The following is a 23,493-nucleotide window of genomic DNA, read 5'->3' as shown; positions in this document are numbered from 1 at the left end:
TACTATGTTGAACTGCAGAAACAAAACATTTCCATCATCACAGAAAGTTCTGTTGGATTCCCTATCCAGAATGTTTTCCTCCACCTGGAATTGTTCTTAAATTGTAAAATTTCATTTTCTAATCCACTGAGTAACTCTGTTTTCTGCTCTGTAGATTTTCTGACCCTAGACTCTACTTATTTTAGTGGTGCTGTCAATCAGACACAAGGCCATATACATGCTACTGTGAGCTATATTCCTAGGCCCAGACCCTCGACTTTTTGGGTCCCTTTTCTTTAAATTGCTTTCTTATATAAGTGTTTTTTTTTAATTATTCTTTTGTATTTCTTCTATACTAGCCTAAAAATGACACGATTTCACTGTTCTTTCTGCTATCAGCACTATGAAGTTGACCTTTAGCTAGGGTAGTTCACACAGCTGCAAACAGGGCTAGAGCACATGTTTTGTGTGAAAGAGGCCTGGGTCTAATCCATGGCACTCCACATAGTCCCCTGAGCAATGCTGGATATGGCCCTGATGTGACTCTTCCTCGCCACTCCGCCAAATAATCCACACCAAAACCCAGGAAAAAACCAGTGATAACAATACCTTACATGATTATGAAGACTGAATTTGTTTCGGAAGAATTTTTTTTCTTTTTGCTTTTTGGGTCACACCCAGCAATGCATTACTCCTGGCTCATGCACCAGGAATTACTCCTGGCAGTGCTCGGGGGGGGGGGGGGGACCATATGGGATGCTGGGAATCAACTCAGGTCGGCCATGTATAAGGCGAACGCCCTACCCTCTCTGCTACTGTTCCAGTCCCTCGAAATAATTTTAAACAGTGTATGGGGCCAGGGATGTGGCTAGGTTGTAGAGCACTTGACTGCTTGTGTGAGGCCCTGGCTTCACCCTGGCACCACCACCCATACCTCAAATATCCCCCACAAGCCCCCGAAAGGCCCAAGCCTAAAATAGGGTCTGCACATATAGAACACTCCCCTAAGTATTCACTACATTCCAGGGATTTTGATAATACCCAGATACCAATCATGTTCCCTTTAATTTGCCCTTTTTCTGTACAAACAGCAACATAGTAGACTAGAATACTTACCCGGCAGCGCAGGGATCGTTTGATCAGAAGATGTTTGTGACGAGGATAGAGTTGTGAAGCACAGATGGGCTGGAAGTCAGGCTGCAAAAGACGCTGCTGAAGCGTAGTCACTATTAACGAAAGACAGAAACTAGGATTAGCTTAGAGGGACCGGCCTCAACTTAACTACTGAGAAAATGTTTCAGAAACAATACAGAAACTTGTTAGACATTTTTAAAGTTCTCTCAATGAGTAACTGTTATGTATTTTATTCATTTTTTTTATGTGCCCCAGAGCCAGAGCTATTTCATGCCAGAGCAATGAAATAGCTCTGGCCACCAAACCAGGCATCAAGCTAGGATGGAGAAACACTGCCAATGAGGTAACTCCTTGTATCTGGGGTACCTATTTTTTTTTCCACACAATTATTTTACTACTAACAACTATGGCATTAAAAAAAAATCTCAAAAAACCAGGGCTGGGTAGAGCTCAGTGGTATAGCTTGTAGGTGCTGAGCACCCCAGCTGCAGCATTGCCCCAGATTCCGTGTGCACTCCTGGCAACACTGCAATCTGTGATCCCTAGTGCCTTAATAAAGAACGCAAGTCTCTAGGGTACCACAATCAAGTACGTGACCCCCAAGGGTACACTGAAAGTGAAGTGTGCAACTGATGGCAGGGAAGGTGTAAACATTTGAAAAGAGACAAGGCTGGAGAACTAGAATGAGGGTTAAGGTGTTTGCCTTGCGTGTAGCAGATCTGAGTTTTATCGCAGCACTGCCAGCAGTGATCTCTGAGCACAGCGCCAGGAGCAGCAAGCCCTAAGCACTGCTGTGTGTGTCCCCAAAGTCAAAGGAAAATTAAAAAAGTAAGAAAACAAGTTTCAAAATAAAAAGGTTCGACCAATGTAAAATAAGCATAACTGATGTAAACAGAAAAAAAGTAGCATAAGGAATAAAATTACCCTCTGTTAAATTTACTGGTCTTGTGTAATAGTCTTCAGGTAGAGGTTCCACTTCATCTACAGCCTGAGCTGGTTCAATCTTTATCTCTTTCTGGTCCTCTCCCTCCTTAAGGCTGAAAAATAAAAACAGTAATTCCTCAGGGGTTTACCTAACAACCTTCAAATCTATGATCTAATAACTGAAGTGTTCTTCCATAGCAAGGAACTGATAATTCTCTTCACATGTACTAAATTTCCCTATGTAAAAATTATACTTTCTGTTTAGACTTTCTCTAAGAGCGATATGATAATCTTCTTCCCCACTGACAATTTTGAAGGGTTGTTCCTTAAACAGTGTGTATATCTGTGTATTTTTATTTTTCACTTTTCATCTATGTTCACTGTTAACATTTTACCACATAACCATTTTTAGCCTTTATTTTGACAAAATTTTGGTTTTGAGTGCAGGAAATATAGTACGGGAAGTTAAGGTGCTTGCCTTGCATGTAGGTGACCCCAGTTTGACCCCTGGCATCATCTATGATAGCACTGTAGCATTGTCCTCCTGTTGTTCATTGATTTGCTTGAGCGGGCACCAGTAACGTCTCCATTGTGAGACTTGTTGTTACTGTTTTTGGCATATCGAATATGCCACGGGGAGTTGCCTATGATACAACCCCAAATATTCCCAGGGGTCATGTCTGAACACAGAGCCCAGAATAACTCTGGAACACTGCCAAGTGATTTCACAAACAAAATTAAAAAATTTTTGGAGATATGTGACTAAACTGGTAAAATTCATACTAAGCATATATGAGACTTGGGTTTGATCCTTGGCACCATAAAAGAATAAGTAATGCTTAAGGAATATGTTTAGTGTTTTAAAAAGTAAACAAATGCAAATCAAAAATTAAGTTTAACAAAAAAGAAATTTTTTTTTAGTGTTCCTGGTTCAGTTCTGAGGGATCACTCCTGGCGGGGTTAAGGGGACTCTATGTGGTGCCAGGGATCAAACCCGGGTTTGTGTCATATAAGGCAAGTGCCATTCCTGCTGTACTACAGCTGTGGCCCGTAATTTTTTTGATTAATTTAACATATTAAATTTGAGGTTGTGTATCGCTATAAATCAGTATTTATACACAAGCCTATCAATTGTAGCCAATTCTACTCTTCAACACAGAAATGTCCCTTTTGATCTGTGACTTCTCCGTTCCTTCTGGTAACCACTAATTTGATCATACTGAGCAGTAGCTTATTTTCGCTTTACTATTTACTCTGATAACAGCTTTTGTCTTCAAAGTCTTTTAATACACAAACTTACGAAAGTCCAGCAAGGGTACTGATGGTTGCACCAGCTCTTGGTCGCTGAAGCCTGGTTCCAAGACCGTATTTGTCCTGCACAGAATTCAGAAATTCCTATTAGAAGTTCCACATTTAGGGTCCAAAGAGAAAGTCCAGAGGTTAAGAAGCTTGCCTTGCACGTGGCTGATCTTCACTGGATCTCTGGAACTGAACGGTCCCCCGAGCATTGCTGGGAACACACAGCCAGAAGTGGCCCCAATCTACCCCCTCAAAACAAATCCCACATACACACGTTGATTTATCAAAAGAAAGACTTATGGGTGGGACAGCATGAGAAGCACGGGGAAATAAGCAAAGAAAAATAAGCTAACTTAAACATTTCTTTCAATGTGAGTATGTATGGTTGTAATATTAAAGCTAATGAAAGCAACAGGCACAGACTTAAACCACACTAACACAACTGAGAGCTAAATGTGATGTTTTTACTATTAATCTAAAAATATCTAAAAATAAGTTACAGCTTAGTCCAGGATGTGGAAATGTCTAAGATACATGATTTAAAGAAAATGTTTTCTTGTAACCTTGGTGATTATCTGTTGCCTTCTTCAGAGTTAGCAAAAATCATAAAAGGGAACTTACCACTACATGAATAGTGTGTTGCTGTAGGCCCCCAAATAGCAGCGGGTTGCAACAGAGACAAAAAAAAATGCCATATAAAGTAGAAGCAAACTAAAACAGCAAGCAGGTTGTATGAGAAAGTCGAAAGAATAATGCATTTAATTCTAATTCTTCTTCTAAATATATTACCACATATACAGATTATACTAATATGCCATATAAGTGAGAAATATTAAAGACTTCATTAAAGTCTTAGTCAAACCGCAAACTTTAGTGTTTCATTAAATTCTAAATTAGACATTTTTATATGGACCTTAGCAATCATTCAGTTTCAATGACTTAAATAGTTGTCGTGTGGAAACAGTGTAACAAACTAATCTTAGAATGTCTCATTTCCTTAAATGTAAAATGGGGTTATTTACATTAATAGGATTATTTTCAATAAATAAAATGGTTAGTATAAAGTGCCTAGCACAGTGTTTGACAAACATCATTGTTAACCAATAAATGTGACGTATCCTGTCTGTCTCCAAACAAATACACACACACGCACACATACAAAATACAGTTTTGCAACAGCAAACAAAATTTGGGGGACAATAACAAAAGCTTCAATTTTGTTGTTGTTTCTGACTGGTAGACTGTTGGATTATAGTTCCAAGCTTTTTAGGCTTATCACTGTGTTGTCCTTTCTTCTCCTGCAGAGAGCTTAAGTTAAATGAGTTAGACTCACTTCAGCACCACTGGAGGAAAATCCCAATTCGCTGTGTTTTATCTTTAACCTCTCTTTTGTGTTCTTCCCCTGTTAGTTCCACAAATACACTGAAAGTTTGTGTTTTACAAAACTGAAGAACTGTGGGAAGCTGCAAAAAATTATGTTATCTTGAGCTGGGAAACTACTACCACCAGGTTGTACAAGGTGGTGACAAGTATATGAATAGAATCTACCACATGCCTTACCTTCGCTGGACATTTTGTACTATCTAGAAGTTGTAAAAGTAATACGATGCCCACAACATTAAATAGAAGCCTCTTGAAAGCAATAATGTGATGAGAAAGGGGAGTGACGTAAAAATGCCCTTGAAACTCAAACTTCAATGGAGTAAGGGAGATAGCTCAGTGAGAGCACACACCTTGCATGTGTGAGACTCTAAGCCGGGTTTGAGTGCATGGCCCCATACGCACCTCAAATGCAGCTCTGGTGGATCCCAAGCACCACTGGGTCCAAGCACCAAGACTATCCAGCCTGCACCCTGGGCGAAACATTGCTGGAAGTTCCCCCATTAAACAAACACACACAGAAAACTAAATAAAACCCCTCAAAGTATCCAAATAAAAATAATGATACAGCAAGAGCATAACTGCTGAACTTACTATCTATAATATACAAGAACTCTTCTGCTACGCATCATTCAGGACAAAGAAATATGAACTGATTCACTGTTCTTTTGCCCCACAGATTTCAGTCAATGAACCTTTTGCATCAAGTCCTCACCGAAAAAGCCAGAGGCATATAGTTTCTACGACGTGCCAGTTTCTTACGATCCCGTTCAACCTTTTCTTTCTGAGCAAGTTGCTGGTAATATTCAATTAGTTTGTTCATCTGTAAGATATAAGAGACAAAGAATTTTCACCAAAAACTTTAACAGAAAACATGAAATTAGTTATTGAATTGAATAAATGGTGAAGACAAATTAATAAGCAGCACAAGTCTGCCCTTTTTTTCAACGAGAATTTCTTTCATTATATGATCTACTCTCACAATTAAAACACACCAAAATAGGTCTGGTAATCAACAGGTTTGGAAATTTCATGCTCTTACTGATCTTCTACTCCACACACCACCACCCCTCCCGCTTTCGCTTTTTGGGTCACATCCGGTGATTACTCCTAGCTCTGAACTCAGGAATTACGCCTTGAGGTGCCCAGGGAACCATATGGCTGAGAGGGCCACATGCAAGGCAAACACTCTACCCACTGTACTGGTCTGGTTCCCTTCACTGATTATTTCCTCACAGCTGCTCTTCTTTTTAAATTCGCAGTAATAGGATCATCTAAAAATGGGACTTTTAAACTGTTTTCTTTACTACTCTTTTTTTTTTATATTAAAAAATTCATAAAAGTGGGGCTGGAGCAATAGCACAGCGGGTAGGGCATTTGCCTTGTACGCTGCCGATCCAGGTTCGATCCCCAGCACCCCATATAGTCCCCCGAGCACTGCCAGCAGTGATTTCTGAGTGCATGAACCAGGAGTAACTCCTGTGCATCGCTGGGTGTGACCCAAAAGCCCCCGCCCCCCCAAAAAAATTCATAAAAGCAGCAACAATTATAAATGTTTTGTAAAATACACGAATGAAAGTAAAACTTCTCTTTCATCTCATGCCCAAACTCAACTTTCTGGCCAGCACAGTACCAAGTATTATCAGGTAAAAAAAAAATTTTTTTTGGTTTGTTTTTGGGCCACGCCTGGTGATGCTCAGGGGCTGCTCCTGCCTCTACACTCAGGGGACCATGTGGGGTGCCAGGGATTGAAACTGGTTTGGCAGTGTGCAAGGCCCAGCCCATTACATATTTTTTTAAAACATGTTTAGAGCCAGGTATAACATATTTTGCTTGTATCAAACTATTGAGTATGCATATATAACTGTAACATGCATAAAAAACAAAAGGTCTTTATTTTTCAAATATGGGGAAAATTAGTTTTTAATTTTTTTTTTCTTTTTGGGTCACACCTGGCAATGCACAGGGGTTATTCCTGGCTCATGCACTCAGAAATTACTCTTGGCGGTGCTCAGGGGACCATATGGGATGTTGGAAATTGAACCTGGGTCGGATGCGTGCAATGCAAATACCCTACCCGCTATGCTATCGCTCCAGCCCCTAATTTTCTCTCTTTTTTTTTTTTAAATTATCACAACCTGAGTATAGAACTAAAACTATATTTAGGTTTCAGACTGGGAAAAATTGTCACTGGTGTAAGTCTTAGAACGAAAAGCATACCTCCACCCCCACTGTCCCCTTTCGAGGATATATCTGTCAGTATTCAGGGCTTACTCTAGGCTTTGTACTCAGGGATAATTCCTGGTTGTGCCTGGCAATCTGGGGTCAAATCAGGGTCAGTGACATGCAAGGCAAGTACCCTGCATTACTTCTCTGGTCTGAAGATCATGACTTTCTAAACACAGACTACATCTACACATAGAATAAGAGGACCTTGAGTCTTTTGCGGTATCTTTTCTCTTTTCGTCTTCCCTGGCGACTCTACTTACTCGCTGTGTGTGAGGATTTTCAGGTTCTTGCCAACCTCCACTAGCTGCAAAATAAAGACATTAAACAGGACATTAATAATTTGAAAATTTCACTGAAAAATTGCTTTTGGGTCATATTCAGCAGTGCTCAGGGATCACTCCTGGTGGGACCTGTTGTGCTGAGGGATCATATGTTGTGCTGGGGATGGAACTGAGGTTAGCTGCATGTAAGGCAAGCACCGTGCTCTGGCCCTGACAATTTTATTTTTATAAATACAGGTAATCTGTACATTATATTAAAATGAAATATAAACATAAAACCATAAATCTGAGGGTCCTAGAAATTAGACAAGAATGCTCATAAAGCTTCCATTATAGTAAGGTAAAGGTAAAGGCCCTCCCGTTGATCGTCGATTTGCTCGAGCGGGCCCAGTAACGTCTCCATTGGAGACTTTGTTGTTACTGTGTCTGGCATATCGAATACTCTCGGTAGCTTGCCGGGCTCTCCGAGAGGGGTGGAGGAATCGAACTCGGGTCGGCCATGTTGGCCACTTGTAAGGCGAACGCCCTACCGCTGTGCTATCGTTCCAGCCCGGTAAAATCCCAAATAATAATGGTGGGTCTGGTGTTGAAATATTGAATGTAGTCAAAGTAGAGAGAGAGAGAGTAACATGGAAATCATCTGCCCCACAGGTAGGGGGAAGGTGTGGGACGGGGGCTTTACTGGGGGTTTTGGTGGTAGAAAATGGCCACTGGTGAAGGAACAGGTGTTTCACTGTATGACCGAGACTTAAACCCGAAAGCTTTTTAGCTGCTCTCATGGTGATTCAATAAATAAAATTATAAAAAAGGAAAAAAAAATCAACAACAAAAACCCAAAACTCTATTAAAACACGGGGAGAGGACAGGAACAGAAACTTCCCTGAAGACAAACTAACAGCCATTATTACACGGAAAAAAAATGCTCATTATCACCTGTTTTCAGGGAAATCCAAAATAAGATGACAATGAGGTATCATTTCACACCAGTGAGAATGGCACAGATCAAAACAACTGGGAATAATCTGTGTCATTGGGGTTGTACTGAAAAAGGAACCCATCACTTTTGTGAGATGTGTTGTCTGTACACCTCTGGAAAACAGAAGATTTTTCAGAAAACTAAGAATAGAGCTGCCATATGACTCAGCAATTCCATCTTAGTATCTAACCCCACCCCCCCAAGACACAAAAACATTCATTCTAAAGGAAACATCCTGCTATTATTCATTGCAGCACTTAAAATAATAGCTAGGATATGGAATCAACCCAGGTGTCCAATGACAGATGAATAGATAATGAAGAGGTATACAATGGAACATTATTCGGCTGCAAGGAACAATAAAATCATGCAATTTGCTGCACCTTGGATGGAACTGGAGGATATCATGTTAAGTCAGTCAGAAATCAGGAGGATAGAAACTGGGTAATCTCACTTTCCAATACGACACATGGAATAAAAGGACAAAGAAATGCAAAGTATCAACAAGAGATTGCTACATTACCCTGGCCCTAGATTATAAAACTGAGAAGGACAGAGAAGGAAAGAAATTAAGCGGGGGGTGCTGGGGGGGGGGGAGAAGCAAGAGGTAGATGGGAGGTGGCAGGAGTCAGGGGCACGGGGCACATTGGTGGTGTAGAGGGAGGTATATTTTTAAACCACAGAGTCAACAACAGTATAAGCATGAGACGTAAATTATAATAACCAAACTTAAAAACATGCTGTTGAGAAGACAGGCTGGAGGGTGGTAGGGAACCTGGGGATTCTGGTAAGTTGACACTGGCTGTTGAAACATTATATGCCTGAAACTCTATTAAGAACAGCTTTATAAATCATGGTACCTAAATTAAAAAAAATTATATTTGAAAATATAAAGAGCAAAGAATTTGTACAAACCCTTAAACAAAAGAGATTAAAAAAACTAATTAAGTACTTTAAGACTAAATTATGTTAGAATGGATAAAATGAGCAAGACCGACAATATTCAGGATTGCTGAGGAATTAGAATTTAAGCTACAATTAGATCTGGAACAGTAATTTTGAAAAACAGTTTGGCAATTTATAGTCAAGTTAAATATGCACCGGGTAATTTCACTCCTAGGAATTTACTCAAGAAACCTAAAACCAAATTTCCCACCAAGACCTGGTGTTCCTAGCAGCCTTATTTCTATGAGCCAAAAGTGGGAAAAGCCCAAATTTAAATCCTCAGGGAATGAATAAACAAATCATAGTATATCCACACAACAGAATGCTACTCAACAATGCAAAAATAAGAACTGAAGGGCATTATGCTAAGTAAAAGAAGACAGACACAATGTAAAATACACTGTTTAGACTGATCATATAAACTTCTAAAAAGTAAAATTACAGTCAAAGAAAGCATATCAGTGGTCATTAGGGTTCAGGGAAAGGAAGCGAGTACAAAAGGACATGAGCAAACTTTTGGGGGTGATAAATATGTCATATATGATTGTGGTGGTGCTTCTTAAGAATTTACAGCATTCTTGGGACACTGGTGAAGGATTCATGTTGGAACACTGTACACCCGTAAACCAATCATGAATAATAACACTGTAATTTTGTAATTCAGTGACTTAAAAAAAAAGAGAATATGAATTAAAAAAAATCACAGTATTCTATCTAGATTTAAAATCTGTGAGTATAATTATTATAAGTTATACCTCAAAACTAATCAAAAAGAAAAAAATTGGCAAAAACTATAGTGAAATCCACTTCACATTTATCAGTCTGGGAAAAGTAAACAATAAAATACGTAAAATTAAAAAAAAATAAGGGACTCAAAAACTGTTCTGGTTGTTTCACTGGGGGTTCAGGCAACGGAAGGAGGCCACTCCTGGTGATCCTCAGCAAACTTGGAGGTCAGTTGATGTGGTGGTTCTTGAGGGACTCCAGGACTACAACTGGTAAAAGTCGGGAGACCACATGATACCATGGATAAAACTGGGGTTGGCCACATACAAGGTGTGTCCCTTAATCCCTATACTCTCTCTCAGGTACCTCTTGTTTTTTTTCACTGTTCATTTTTGACAACAAACCCGCCCCCTGCCCCCCAATGTTTGGGGATCATTTCCACCAGTGCTCAGTGCCTGGTTGTGTCATTTCTTAGGCTTAGTGATAAGTATATGATGTATAACTGACATAATTAGGAACAAAGTTTTGGGACCTGAGAGATGGTTGAAAAGGCTCAGCAAAGGAGAACTGGCACTGCATGGTCCCCAAGCACTGTGAACTGGTCCATGTACTCCCTCCCTGAACACTATCACATCCCTTCTTACCTCCTCAAAAATAAAAAACCTCAACAATTTCTTATTTCTTCCCCAAAGAGCTCCTGGGCAGAGGAGAAAGTACAGGGGACAGGGTACTTGCCTTGCACAAGAAAGACCTACGTTTGTTCCCCAACACTGCATATGGTCTCCTGAGCTAAGAGTAATCCCTGAGTGCAGACCCAGGAGTAAGCCCTGAGCATCTCTGGGTGTGAGCCCAAATCCCCAAAATAAAATCTCTTGTTTAAGGTAAATTAAGGTAGCCATGAAACAAATATATGAAACATAATTCTGAGTCTGTTAAAATATAATCAGTATTTTACCCATTTCTTTTTAGAACTGGTAATAATTTAGTCTAAAAAAGCAATTTGGGAAATGTGATCATTATAGGCTTCCCTCTGCAAACTATGGCACTGCTGCTTACTTATAAATCAACTACAGTGAGTTTACTGCTTCTCAAACCAACATCATCATGGAAGGAAAAAAAATAAGCACTCTCACTATCTCTGTCAAGATACCCCAGAGGAAACAGGCTTCTAATGCTCTAAGGTTTTAAGTTCTTAAGTATAAAATCTTTAAGCCTAATGACTTTAATTCACAAAAACCCATAAAACATTAAGAGTAATAAACTGAGCAATCCTACTCGGATTTCTGGACTTTGCTCTATTTGATAAAAAGAGACTAAACATAAGGGTTGGGGAAGATAATTCAAAGGACTAGAGCATATGTCTTGCACGTACATGCAATCTCTGAACAACATGGCTCCCTTAAGAAGTGACCTGGAGTACCAAGCCACACAGTGTTGTAGTGTGTGTCCCCCCACCTCCCCAGCCAAATTAAAAAAAAAAAAGAAAGAAAAAAAAAGAAAAAATACACTTTAACTCATTAAGACAAATATTAATGAATATAATGCATGAGTTGTATACAATGTATGCATTGGATACAATGTATACAATGGCTATATTATATACAATGCATGCATTGTATACATACATTGTATACAATGCAGACAATGTATACATTGTATATAAATGCTGCTTTGGGATCATCTTACTTTTTTTTTTTTTGGTTTGTTTTTGACCCATAGGTGGCAGTGCTCAGGGCTTACTTCTGGCTCTGCACTCAGGGATCACTCCTGGTGGGTTTAGAGGACATGTGGGATTCTGGAGATTGAGCCCACCTTGGCTGCAACAAGACAACCCTTACCTGTTTGTTGTACCATCTCGCTGGGTCCCCAGTTTTAATTTTTAAAGTTCTCCTCACCAGGATTCCAAACTTTGATCAGTCTTGTCATAGTACTGGGGAAGCATTGGTATAATCTCAGGTCTGCCTGCTTGTCTCTTAGTGGATGCCTACCAGTGTTTGTGGGCAACTCAACACTAAGGGCCTGTGCTTGCCAGTCAAGTGATTTAAGTTCCTGAGCCTTTTCCAGGTTTAATTTATGTTTAACTTAAATTCTTAGACAAACGCAAACAACTTATCTACTAGCTAGGGCTTTATATATAGCCAGGTGTGTTGCATGTGTGAGGCCCCGAGTTCAAATTCTGAAATTGCATGTTCTCCTGCACATCTTTAAGAGTGACCCCAGACTACTGAACTGGCAGTAGAAACAGAGCACCACTGGATGTGGCCCAAACAAAAGTAAATCAATAAAGACAAATATACTGGTTCTAATACACACTTTTTGTTTCGTTAGGTTTTGCTTGGGGGCCACACTTGGGGATGCTCAGAGGTTACTCCCGGCTCTTTGCTCAGGAATCACTTCTGGTGGTTCTCATGGAACCATATAGGATGGTGGAGATGAATTCACTTTAAATTTAAGAAATTTTATGCACAAAGAACGTTTTTTTATTCAATCACTGCGAGACAGACCTTACAAAGCTGCTCATGTTTGGATTTAGGTCATATAGTATTCCAACACCCATCCCTCTACCAGTGTACATTTCCTAATACCAGTGTCAGTGTCCCCAGGTTCACTTCCAACATCACCCCCAATCCCTGCCTACTCGCTCGCTCGCTCTCCCCCCACCACTCTCTCTCTCCCCCCCCTCCTTTTGCACATGTAGTTTGCAATATTGATACTGAAAGGTTATCAAGAATATCCCTTTACCTACTTTTAACACTCAGTTCTTCTTTAGCACGATTATTCCCAGCTATTATTGTTATACCGGTCTCTTCTCTACCTTACTTGCCCTCAGCCCCACAGGCATTACACAGAGAATTTTTAAGGAACTAAGATTTGTTTTGTTAACTTAAAATTGTCTGGAACACAACCAGGAGTCTGTACGATAGCAAGGGATCAAATTCAGGGCTTCATACACGCAAGGCCACCTCTACCACTTAAACCACCAGCAGTGCTAAGGGACTACTCTCATCTTGGTGCTCAGTGCTAAGGATAGCATCATAGCATTCTGTAGGTAAAGCATGCACTCCAGCCTGTTGTGCTGTATTACAAGCTCTAGGCCTACTTTTTCGTGTGTTTTGCTTTCTTTTTCTTTTTGGCAAGACCCAGCAGTGCTCAGAGGCCACCCTTAGCTCAATGCTTGGAGATTGTTCCTGCAGGGTTTAGATTATGCAATGCTAGGAATCAAACCCAGGCCTCCCAAATTCAAAGCATACACATTTACAAGAGTCTTGAACTTCCCACCCTAACTTCGTTTTTGAAGAGTATTTTATCAACTCAATGTAATCGATATGCCAGACACAGTAACAACAGTAACAACTCAATGTAAAAAATTAAAAAAAAAACAACTCAAAAGGTTCACATATTTTAAATCAATGGGCAAACTTAACAAAATCAAGAAAAATCAATTTTTTTTTAAGTTTTTGGGTCATACCCAGCAATGCTCAGGGGTCACTCCTGGCTGTGCACTCAGGAACTACTCTTGGTGGTGCTGAGGGATGATAGGGGATGCCAGGTATTGAACCTGGATCAGGCGCATGCAGGGCAAGCATGTTCCCCAGTGGGCTCTCTCTCCAGACCAGGACTGAAAATTTAAGATCAAGTTGAATCTAAGGAAAATTCACTCAAATTTACTTCCAAATTGCTTTAAGAATATGGAGAAAGAAATCTCTACGTAGTTTAGTGGCAGAACAAGTACCTCATATATGAGACCCTGTCCTGTATTCAATAATCAGCAAAATTCATGCCTCCCCCCACCCCCCCCCCCCGCCAAAGAAACCCAAAGAAGAAATCTAAAGAATTTAGCAAATTCTTCATTTTAGCTATGTCAAAGAAACAGGGAGTCAAAGATTAGCTCAGTGACACAGTGGCTGCCTTGAAAAATGTGAGGTTGTTAACTGTGATCCCTGGCACTGCTCCCTGTAGATGGAGCATGGTCCCAGCAGCACTGACATTTGAATCCTCAGCACCATGACAAAGCACAATTTCTAACACTCTGCAACCAAGTGCGCAAACACCTAATGTGCCACTGCCAGTCACTGCAATGACAATAACAAAAAAGGGAAGGGAAACAAACTCTTTTATTTGACGTTTGGTCCATACGTGGCTGTGCTCAGGGTTTACCCCGGGCTGTGCTCTTGGATCACTCCTGGCAGATCCTGGGGGACCATCTGTGGTGCTGGAGATTAAATTCAGGTAAGCTGTGTGCAAGGACACTGTACTATCTCTCAGGAATTATATATCTATACATATAGATATATATGTACATATGTATATATATTTAAAAATGAATGCTTTGTTTTAGGCTTTCTCATGTATCAATTAAAAACACTGAAAAAAAAAATTTCGCCGGGGGTGGGGGGGGTCACACCTGGCAATGCTCAGGGGTTATTCCTGGCTCTGCAATCAGGAACTGATCCTGGTAGTGCTTGGGGGACCATATGGGTAATAAAACTAATAATCTGTGGTGTAATTACATCACTGCCCAAATCAGTCTTACGTTAAAGTCCTACTTACCCACAGACTTGTCTGCCATGCCCACATCTCGAGATGTCCAGCGACAAAACCCACAGGCCAGGTAATAGGCTTTCTTCATGGTGGTCTTCGCTGGGTCATCTGGAAGCTGTGTGGAAATACTTGTTGCCCGGGTGGAGAGCGTGTGCATGCAGCCGGGGCAGTCAAAGCAGTTGGCGCACCTACGACACAACAACCAACCATTCACTCATTCAACAATAATTAAGCACCTGCCATGTGCCACTGTTTTAGGTACTAGGCAATCAAGGGAGAATTAGAAGAGTCAAGCGTCTCTCAAGCAAAAAAGATATAAAAATATTTCTGAGGCATTTTAAAAAGCTCTGCTTTACAACTTCTTAAGTATCATACTCATTTTTTATAGTTTTAATTTTAATTTTTGAACTATACTCAGCAGTGCGAGGGAGCTACTCCTGGATCTGTGCTCGAGTGTTGCTCCTGGCAGTGCTCAGAAGATAGGCCCTGCTGAGCTCTCTCTCCAGTCCTCATTATTTTTTAAAATGTAACCATCACTGAAATCTTTTAAGAATTAGAGCCCGAACCAATCTTCTAAAGAAGGAATCGGTGTTTACAGTCTGTAGAACTGGGGCCTGAAACAGTACAGGGGTAAGGCTTTACATGCAGCCAGTCCTGCTTTGATCCTAGGCACTGTGTACGGTGCTCAGAGAAACTCTAGGAGTGATACCTGAGCACAGAAACAGAAGCAAGTCCTGAATAACACTGGTGGTGGCCCTAAACATAACAAACAAAATGTCTATTGCAGATTCTTTTTATGCTTGTACAGACCACACAGATATTTGAAGAAAAGAAAGGTTACAACTTCTTTCTAGAGAGGACAGGTCAAATGCACAATAAAAAACTGAGAAAGAGAAATGATATGATAAGCTGTGAACTTAGTTCACAGAACTGAGTAGAGAAAATAGTTTGCTTGTTGGGCCAGAGAGTTAGACACTATACCAAACTGTACAGTTTAGAATGGAGGGGTCAGAGGGAGAGAACAGGGGTTAAGGCACTAGCCTTACTCACGGCAGACCTTGGTTCTATGCTGGCACCACAAATGGTCCCCAGAGGACCACCAGGAGTGATTCCTGAGCACAAAGCCTGGAGTAAGCCCTGAGTACTGCTGAGTGTGGCCTAACATTTTTCCCCACCCTCCACCAATTGTGCTGGATCATTTCTCTCCTTAGCAACTACTTTTCCTAGTATCAGGAAAACCCAGCCAACATTTCCTCTTCAATTTTCAACATCTCATTTTAATTTCCAACATTTCCCCTTTAATTTCCCAGTACAGTACCTGTGCTAGATTGGTTTTAACTTTCCTCCCACTTTATATTATCAAGATTTTATCTCCTACACTTCTGGACATGCTCTGAAGTTCTATTACACAACACTAATTATTTTTGCTATTTTGCCTCTGGATGGTATCTCAAACTAGGGCAATAAAAGTATTTTCATAGGCAAGCTTGAGGGTTAGATGATATAATTAACATGTGGACAACATACAGAGAAGTGTCTGGCTTATCAGGAGCTATTTCTTAGGGAAGGGAAAGTCAAATAACAGTCATTCATGCATGGGAAGGTGCAGGGGTATTACTGGTAGTGAAAAACTTTTTCACACCATTTAAAAACACCAAAGAGTACCCAGAGCAATGAACATATCTAGTACCTATTTTTTGTTACTAATACCATTCTTTAATAAAATCAGAGTTCTTTTAAAAATAGTTTTCAAAACATTTTAGGAATGAGGGAGAAAACATACAGGATGAATCTGAAGTATCTTGTAGTGTCCAAAAGAAAGAGTAAATTCAGAACAACTGAATAAAAAGCACTCCTGCCCCCAAAGATGGAATTATGTAAGGGAATAGAGAAGTCTACTCTAGGAGCTCACAGTTCCTAAAGCTGGAACAAACTGAGCAAAAAAAAAAAAAAAAAAAAAAAAACCAAAAAAAACCCAGTTTTAGATTATAAGCTATAGTATAAAATAAACATTCAGAAGCTCACATTCCTTTATTTATTAAAGAGGGGAGAAAAACTTTTCATGCAAAAGAATTCCAATTTATGTAGCTAGCCTTAGAGAACCTAACTCCCCATATTTAGGTGTGGGCTGTGATGATGATTTTTTCCTTCCAAAGAGCATAGTATGGAAAAAGAGGGTAAGAAAAGATGTAACCCAATGCGGGCAAAATCAACATTCAATAGATAATCAAAGCTAACAATAACTGTCTTAAATCATATTGAAAGTAAGTACAACATATACATGTTACCTCTGTGGGTTTTTTTTTTTTTTTTTTTTTTGCTTTTTAGGTCACACCCAGCAATGCTCATGGTTTACTCCTGGCTCTGCACTCAGGAATTACTCCTGGCGGTGCTCAGGAGACCATATGGGAAGCTGGGAATCGAAACCGGGTTGATTGCGTGCAAGGCAAATGCCTTACCTCTATGATTTTTCAGCCCCACCTCTATGATTTTTCTCCTTAAAACATACTCTTCTAGATAACAAGAAAAACACTGGAGAGGGCCACAGAGATGGCTCAAAGGGCTAAAATACGTGCTTTGCAACGTGAGAGCTCTGCATTCAATCTTCAGCACCACGTGGTTCCTATTCACCATAGAGCATCCTTCCACCAAACAAACACAAATATGGGGTGTATCAACAACTCAGGGATAATCTCCAAAATATATGATCCACACTCAAAACTGTAAAGATGAGCAAAACCAAGCAAAGTCTAAGAAAATATCACAAGAAAAATCTAAGGAAATATGACTATATCAAATGTAAGAATATGAGAACACGGAACTAAAAGATGGAGTCATGGTCATGGTCACGGTTCTCCTGTTGTTCATCGGTTTGCTCAATTGGGCTCAGTAACGTCTCCATCGTGAGACTTGTTACTGTGTTTGGCATATTAAATACGTTACAGGTAGCTTGCCAGGCTTTGCCGTGCGGGCAAGATACTCTCGGTAGCTTGCCGGGTTCTCCGAGAGGGGCGGAGGAATCGAACCCAGCTCGTCCAGGCCAGTTGCGCACAAGGCAAATGCCCTACCACTGTGCTATTATTAAAATAAAAACAAGACAAAAAATGATGAAGGTATTCTGGAGAATATTCCAGAACAGAAAAAGGCTATTAGGCAAAAATACCACCAAAGAAATCTGAATAAAATGTGAAGCTCATTTAATAATAATGCATCAATACATTATTTGTCTCCATAGACAAATGAGAAAAAAACCCCTACAAATATAAGATGTTAAAAACAGGGAAGACTGAGTTGGGAATAAAGAGAAATTCTCTGTACCAATTTCACAATAATTTCAAGTTTATTTTTTAAGGTTTACTTTTTTAAAAATCAAAGGCTATCATTTCTTATTGATCAAAGGATCTGTACAACAGGAAGAACTTACAATAATAAATGTATATGCACCTAATGAGAGACCAGCAAAGTACTTAAAACAACTACTCATAGATTTGGAAAAAGACATCAATAGCAACACAATACTAGTGGGAGACTTCAACACTGCTTTGTCACCTCTTGATAGATCAACCAGACTCAAGCTTAGCAAGGACATACTTCATCTGAGGGGAAACAATGGAAGAAAGGGACTTAGTAGATATATACAGGACACTTCATCCACAAAAAGCTGAATACACATTCTTCTCAACCGTACATGGAACATTCTCCAAGATAGACCACATGCTGAGCCACAAAACATGCCTCCAAAAATTAAGAAGATAGAGATTGTATCGACAATCCTCTCAGACCATAATGCACTGAAATTAGAAGTAAATCACATACAAAAACAGAAAACTAAATCAAACACCTGGAAATTAAACAGTGCTCTATTGAACAAAGTGGCTTAGACAGGAAATCAAAGAGGAAATCAAAAGATTCCTAGAAACGAATGAAAATGAGAACACGAGTTACCAAAACTTATGGGACACAGCAAAAGCTGTGTTAAGAGGAAAGTTTATAGCTCTACAAGCATTCCTCAGGAAGGAGGAGCGAGCACACATAAGTAACCTAACCTCATAGCTTAAGAGCTTGGAGAAGGACCAAAAAAAGGAGCACAACCCGAACAGGAGAAAGGAAATAATAAAACTCAGAGCACAGATTAATGAGATGGAAACCCAAAAAACAATCCGAAAGATCAATGAAACCAAGAGCTGGTTCTTCGAGAAAATTAACAAGATTGATAAGCCTCTAGCAAAACTCACAAAGAAAGGGAGAGAGAAAACCCTAGTAAACCGAATCAGAAATGAAAAGGGGGTCATTACAACAGAAACTACAGAAATTCAAAGGATCCTCAGGGAGTACTTTGAGAAACTGTATGCCACGGAACATCAAAACCTCGAGGAAATGGATAAATTCCTAGACTCCTACAGACTCCCAAGGCTGAACCAAGAAGACCTGGAATACCTGAACAGACCTATCACCATCAAGGAAATTGAAATGGTAATAAAGTCTCCCCAAGCACAAAAGCCCTGGCCCGGATGGATTCACTAGTGAATTCTTCCAAATCTTTAAAGAGGACTTACTCCCAATCCTCTTTAAGCTTTTCCACGAAATTGAAATATCAAAAACACTTCCAAACAGTTTCTACGAAGCAAATATCACACTGATACCAAAAGCAGACAGAGATACCACAAAGAGAGAGAATTACAGACCGATATCCCTGATGAACACAGATGCAAAGATCCTCAACAAACTACTAGCAAATAGAATCCAACTACTCATCAAAAAGATCATACACCATGACCAAGTAGGATTCATCCCAGGGATGCAAGGATGGTTCAACATTCGGAAATCAATCAACATAATCCATCATATCAACAAAAGAAAAGATAAAAAGCATATGATTATATCAATAGATGCAGAGAAAGCATTTGACAAGATCCAGCACCCCTTTATGATGAAAACCCTAGCCAAAATGGGTATAGAGGGGACCTTCCTCAACATAATTAAAGCCATCTACCACAAGCCTACAGCAAGCATCATCCTCAATGGGGAAAAACTGAGAGCCTTCCCTCTAAGATCAGGGACGAGACAAGGATGCCCACTCTCTCCACTGCTGTTCAATATAGTACTGGAAGTACTTGCAATAGCGATTAGGCAAGAAAAAGCTATTAAGGGCATTCAGGTAGGAAAGGAAGAAATCAAGCTCTCACTATTCGCAGCTGATATGATACTATACTTAGAGAACCCAATAACCTCCACCAAAAAACTCCTAGAAACAATAGACTCGTATAGTAAAGTTGCAGGCTATAAAATCAATACCCAAAAGTCCATGGCTTTCCTATATGCAAACAGTGAGAGAGAAGAAAGCAACATGAAAAAAACAATCCCGTTCACAATTGTGCCCCAGAAAATCAAGTACTTTGGAATCAGCTTAACTAAGGAAGTAAAGGACCTGTACAAAGAAAACTACAAAACGCTACTTCAGGAAATAAAAGAGGACATGAGGAAATGGAAAGACATCCCCTGCTGATGGGTCGGGAGACTTAACATTGTCAAAATGGCAATACTACCGAAAGCACTGTACAAATTCAATGCAATCCCTATAAGGATACCCATGACATTCTTCAAAGAAATGGAGCAAACACTCCTGAAATTTATATGGAACAATAAACCCCCACGAATAGCTAAAGCAATTCTTGGGAAAAAGAAAATGGGAGGAATCAACCTCCCTAACTTCAAACTTTACTACAAAGCGGTAATAATCAAAACAGCATGGTACTGGAACAAAGGCAGAACTGCAGACCAATGGAACAGAGTTGAATACACTGACATCTCCCCTCAATCATATAATCATCTAATCTTTGATAAAGGTGCAAGAAATGTGAAGTGGAGTAAGGAAAGCCTCTTTAACAAATTGTGCTGGCATCACTGGACGGCTACATGCAAAAAAATGGGCTCAGAACTCTGCCTAACACCATGTACAAAGGTAAGATCAAAATGGATTAAAGACCTCAACATCAGACCAGAAACCATAAGATACATTGAAGACAAAGTTGGCAAAACCCTCCATGACATTGAGGCTAATGGTATGTTCAAAGATGACACGCCACTGGCCGAGCAAGTGAAAACAGAGATAGATAAATGGGACTATCTTAAACTAAGAAGCTTCTGTACCTCCAAAGAAACAGTGACCAAAATACAAAGACAGTCTACAGAATGGGAAAGAATATTCGCCGAATACACATCTGACAAGGGGTTGATATCAAGGATATACAAAATACTGGTTGAACTCCACAAGAAGAAAACATCCAACCCCATCCAAAAATGGGGCAATGAAATGAACAGAAACTTTCTCAAAGAAGAAATCCGAATGGCAAAAAAGCACATGAGAAAATGCTCTACATCATTAATCATCAGGGAGATGCAGATCAAAACCACAATGAGATACCATCTCACACCTCAGAGACTGGCCCACATTCAAAAGAACAAAAGCAACCGATGCTGGCGCGGATGTGGTGAGAAAGGGACACTCCTTCACTGTTGGTGGGAATGTCCACTGGTTCAGCCCTTTTGGAAAACAGTATGGACGTTCCTCAAAAAATTAGAAATTGAGCTCCCATTTGACCCAGCGATACCACTCCTGGGAATTTATCCCAGAGAGGCAAAAATGTGTAGCCGAAGTGACATCTGCACTTGTTTGTTCATTGCAGCACTCTTTACAGTAGCCAGAAACTGGAAGAGACCTGAGTGCCCAAGAACAGATGACTGGTTAAAGAAACTGGTACATCTACACAATGGAGTACTATGTAGCTCTTAGAAAAGATGAAGTCATGAACTTTACATACAAGTGGTACAATATGGAAAGTATCATGCTAAGTGAAATGAGTCAGAAAGAGAGGGATAGACATAGAAAGATTGCATTCATCTGGGGGATATAAAGTAACAAAATATGAGATTAATACCCAAGAATAGCTGAGATCAGCACCAGGAGAATTACTCCATAACTTAGAGGCCAGCCGGGTATTCTAGGGGAAAGGACAATTCAGATAGAAAGGGCAACACCAAGTGGAGGGTTTTTAGAGGATCCTCCCAGGAGGGGAGATGCAGGTTGAAAGTAGACTGGACTGAACATGTTCACCACTCAATGCCTCTTTTGCTGATCACAACACCCAAAAGGAGAGAGAGAACAAGGGGGAATGCCCTGCCACAGTGGCGGGGGGGATGGGGGGGGAGGGATATTATCCTGGTGGTGGAAAATGGACTCTGGTGGAGGGATGGGTATTTGATCGTGGTATGACCGAGATCCAAGCACAAAAATTTGTAAATCTACAACTGTACCTCATGGTGTTTCACTAATTAAAAAAAAAAAAAAGAGAGACTTGTTAAAGGAACTGAAAAAATTTTAATTTAGTGTAAGTGTAACAGTATATTTTGTGCTAATATTTAAAATTTTTCATTATTTTTTCAACTTTACTGAGATGTAGTTGACATCTAAGGCATAGATGTTTAAGCTGTACAGTTTAATTATTTGTATGAATATATTAAAAAACAGTAATCACCTCAAAAAAAAAAAAAGGAAGTAAAGGACCTGTACAAAGAAAACTACAAAATGCTACTTCAGGAAATAAAAGAGGACATGAGGAAATGGAAAGATAACTGTACCTCATGGTGTTTCACTAATAAAAAAAAAAAATTAAAAAAAAAATCAAAGGCTATTTCATCTTTGGCACAGAATGATACTATTATAAAGAGTTAATTTCATGTTACTAATTATGAAAAAAAAAAACCAGAAAAATTGGATCCCAGTCTTACCTATTCTTCTTTAGTTTGGCTTCAGCCGATGGCATATTTTCTAAACAGCTGGGACAATAATGGGAATCCACCTAGAAAGAAGAAATAAAATCAGAGAAAAAGAAATAAATTTTATTTTTGCATGCGTTTATTATGCCAAATAGTGAAATTTAAAATACAGTTTAGCAGGCAAGAAACCACAGATTTACCAGCAAATCTGGACTGCTTGGGTTTTACTCCTCAATCATTACTTTTTCTTTTTTTTTTTTAATAGTCCAGATGTTTTCAAACCCTTCATTTTCCCTTTCTGATCTTTTCTGTTCTCTTTCACCAGGATTTTATGTATTAGATGTGTGAAAAATTGTCTATAAACAAAAAAAAACTACGATAATTTAGTGAATATAGATTGATAACCCAATCCCAATCTGAAAAGCTGTTATCAAATTATCTTTCTCCTATAACTTTGTCAAATAGCAGTAAGTTGACCATACCTGTATTAGAAGGGCTATAAAAAGCTTTCTTCTTATTAAAGAGGCTTGCTGAAGAACATCAGATATTAACATTTAGAAATTCAGCTGTAGCCAAACATTTTTTCTTAAGTAAAAAAGACACTCTTACTGTATTTAATTTAAAAACAGTGTAACAAATTCATTTTATTTTTAAGGCCTAAATGTATTTCTTTTAAATGTATAAAGACCCTATGTAACAGTTCCAGAACTCTAGTCACCTGCAGAAGGAAAAGCAGATTGATTTGAATGTCAATACAATGCTATCAATGGGCTTTCTGTGCATCATTTGTATAAACAGGACCATCTTTGGGAAGATTAATGAAGTTGCTGCCCCCCCAACTACATGAACACACTTGACATCATAAAAGCCAAATTATAACTTATTCTTTCTTGCCTTTCCAAATTACATTTGCCCCTCTGAGTCCCCATTATCCATATCAGCTTTCTGTACTCCATCTTTCTCCCCATTTCTGGGCAGCTGTAGCCCTGACTTGTCACATCCTTCCCCCAAACCTAATATCCTCCACTTTATAGACACAATCTGTTATGTGTTTTAAAGGTAAAACTATGAATGAACTGGGTGTGCATTGTGGGAGGTACAGACCGTAGGATCCCAACCCCAAATTCCAGACACACTTACAGGCATCTTCAGTTTATCCTAACTGAAGGAAGAAGTGAGAAGAGACTACAGAGATAGTTCCCTAAGTTCTGGGGGTTGAGTTAGAACAGGGAAGCAGCTAAAAGAGAAAAGACCTTCCAAGGGAAGGGAAGAGAAAAAAAAAAGAGCAAAGGAGAGAAAGCC

At 39.6% G+C, this 23,493-nt stretch overlaps 1 protein-coding gene across 2 annotated transcripts in view; it reads right to left on the bottom strand.

The window, feature by feature from the left end:
* The window catches only part of DCTN4 (dynactin subunit 4), a 41,948-nt gene that overhangs the window by 17,028 nt on the left and 1,427 nt on the right, over positions 1–23,493 (bottom strand). Inside the window, exons 2-9 of one of the 2 annotated variants that reach the window (XM_056124615.1) lie at positions 22,204–22,274; positions 14,425–14,603; positions 7,206–7,249; positions 5,432–5,539; positions 3,958–3,978; positions 3,338–3,411; positions 2,038–2,150; positions 1,096–1,205 (exon numbers count right to left, since the gene is read on the bottom strand). In XM_056124615.1, the coding sequence (XP_055980590.1) occupies positions 1,096–1,205; positions 2,038–2,150; positions 3,338–3,411; positions 3,958–3,978; positions 5,432–5,539; positions 7,206–7,249; positions 14,425–14,603; positions 22,204–22,274 (720 nt within the window). The remainder of the gene's footprint in view (positions 1–1,095; positions 1,206–2,037; positions 2,151–3,337; positions 3,412–3,957; positions 3,979–5,431; positions 5,540–7,205; positions 7,250–14,424; positions 14,604–22,203; positions 22,275–23,493) is intronic. The other variant, XM_056124616.1, reaches the window with a different exon arrangement.

This window comes from Sorex fumeus, unplaced genomic scaffold (assembly GCF_029834395.1).
Source record: "Sorex fumeus unplaced genomic scaffold, SorFum_2.1 ptg000051l, whole genome shotgun sequence".
NCBI lineage: Eukaryota > Metazoa > Chordata > Mammalia > Eulipotyphla > Soricidae > Sorex > Sorex fumeus.
This window is presented reverse-complemented; position numbering and strand designations above follow the sequence as displayed.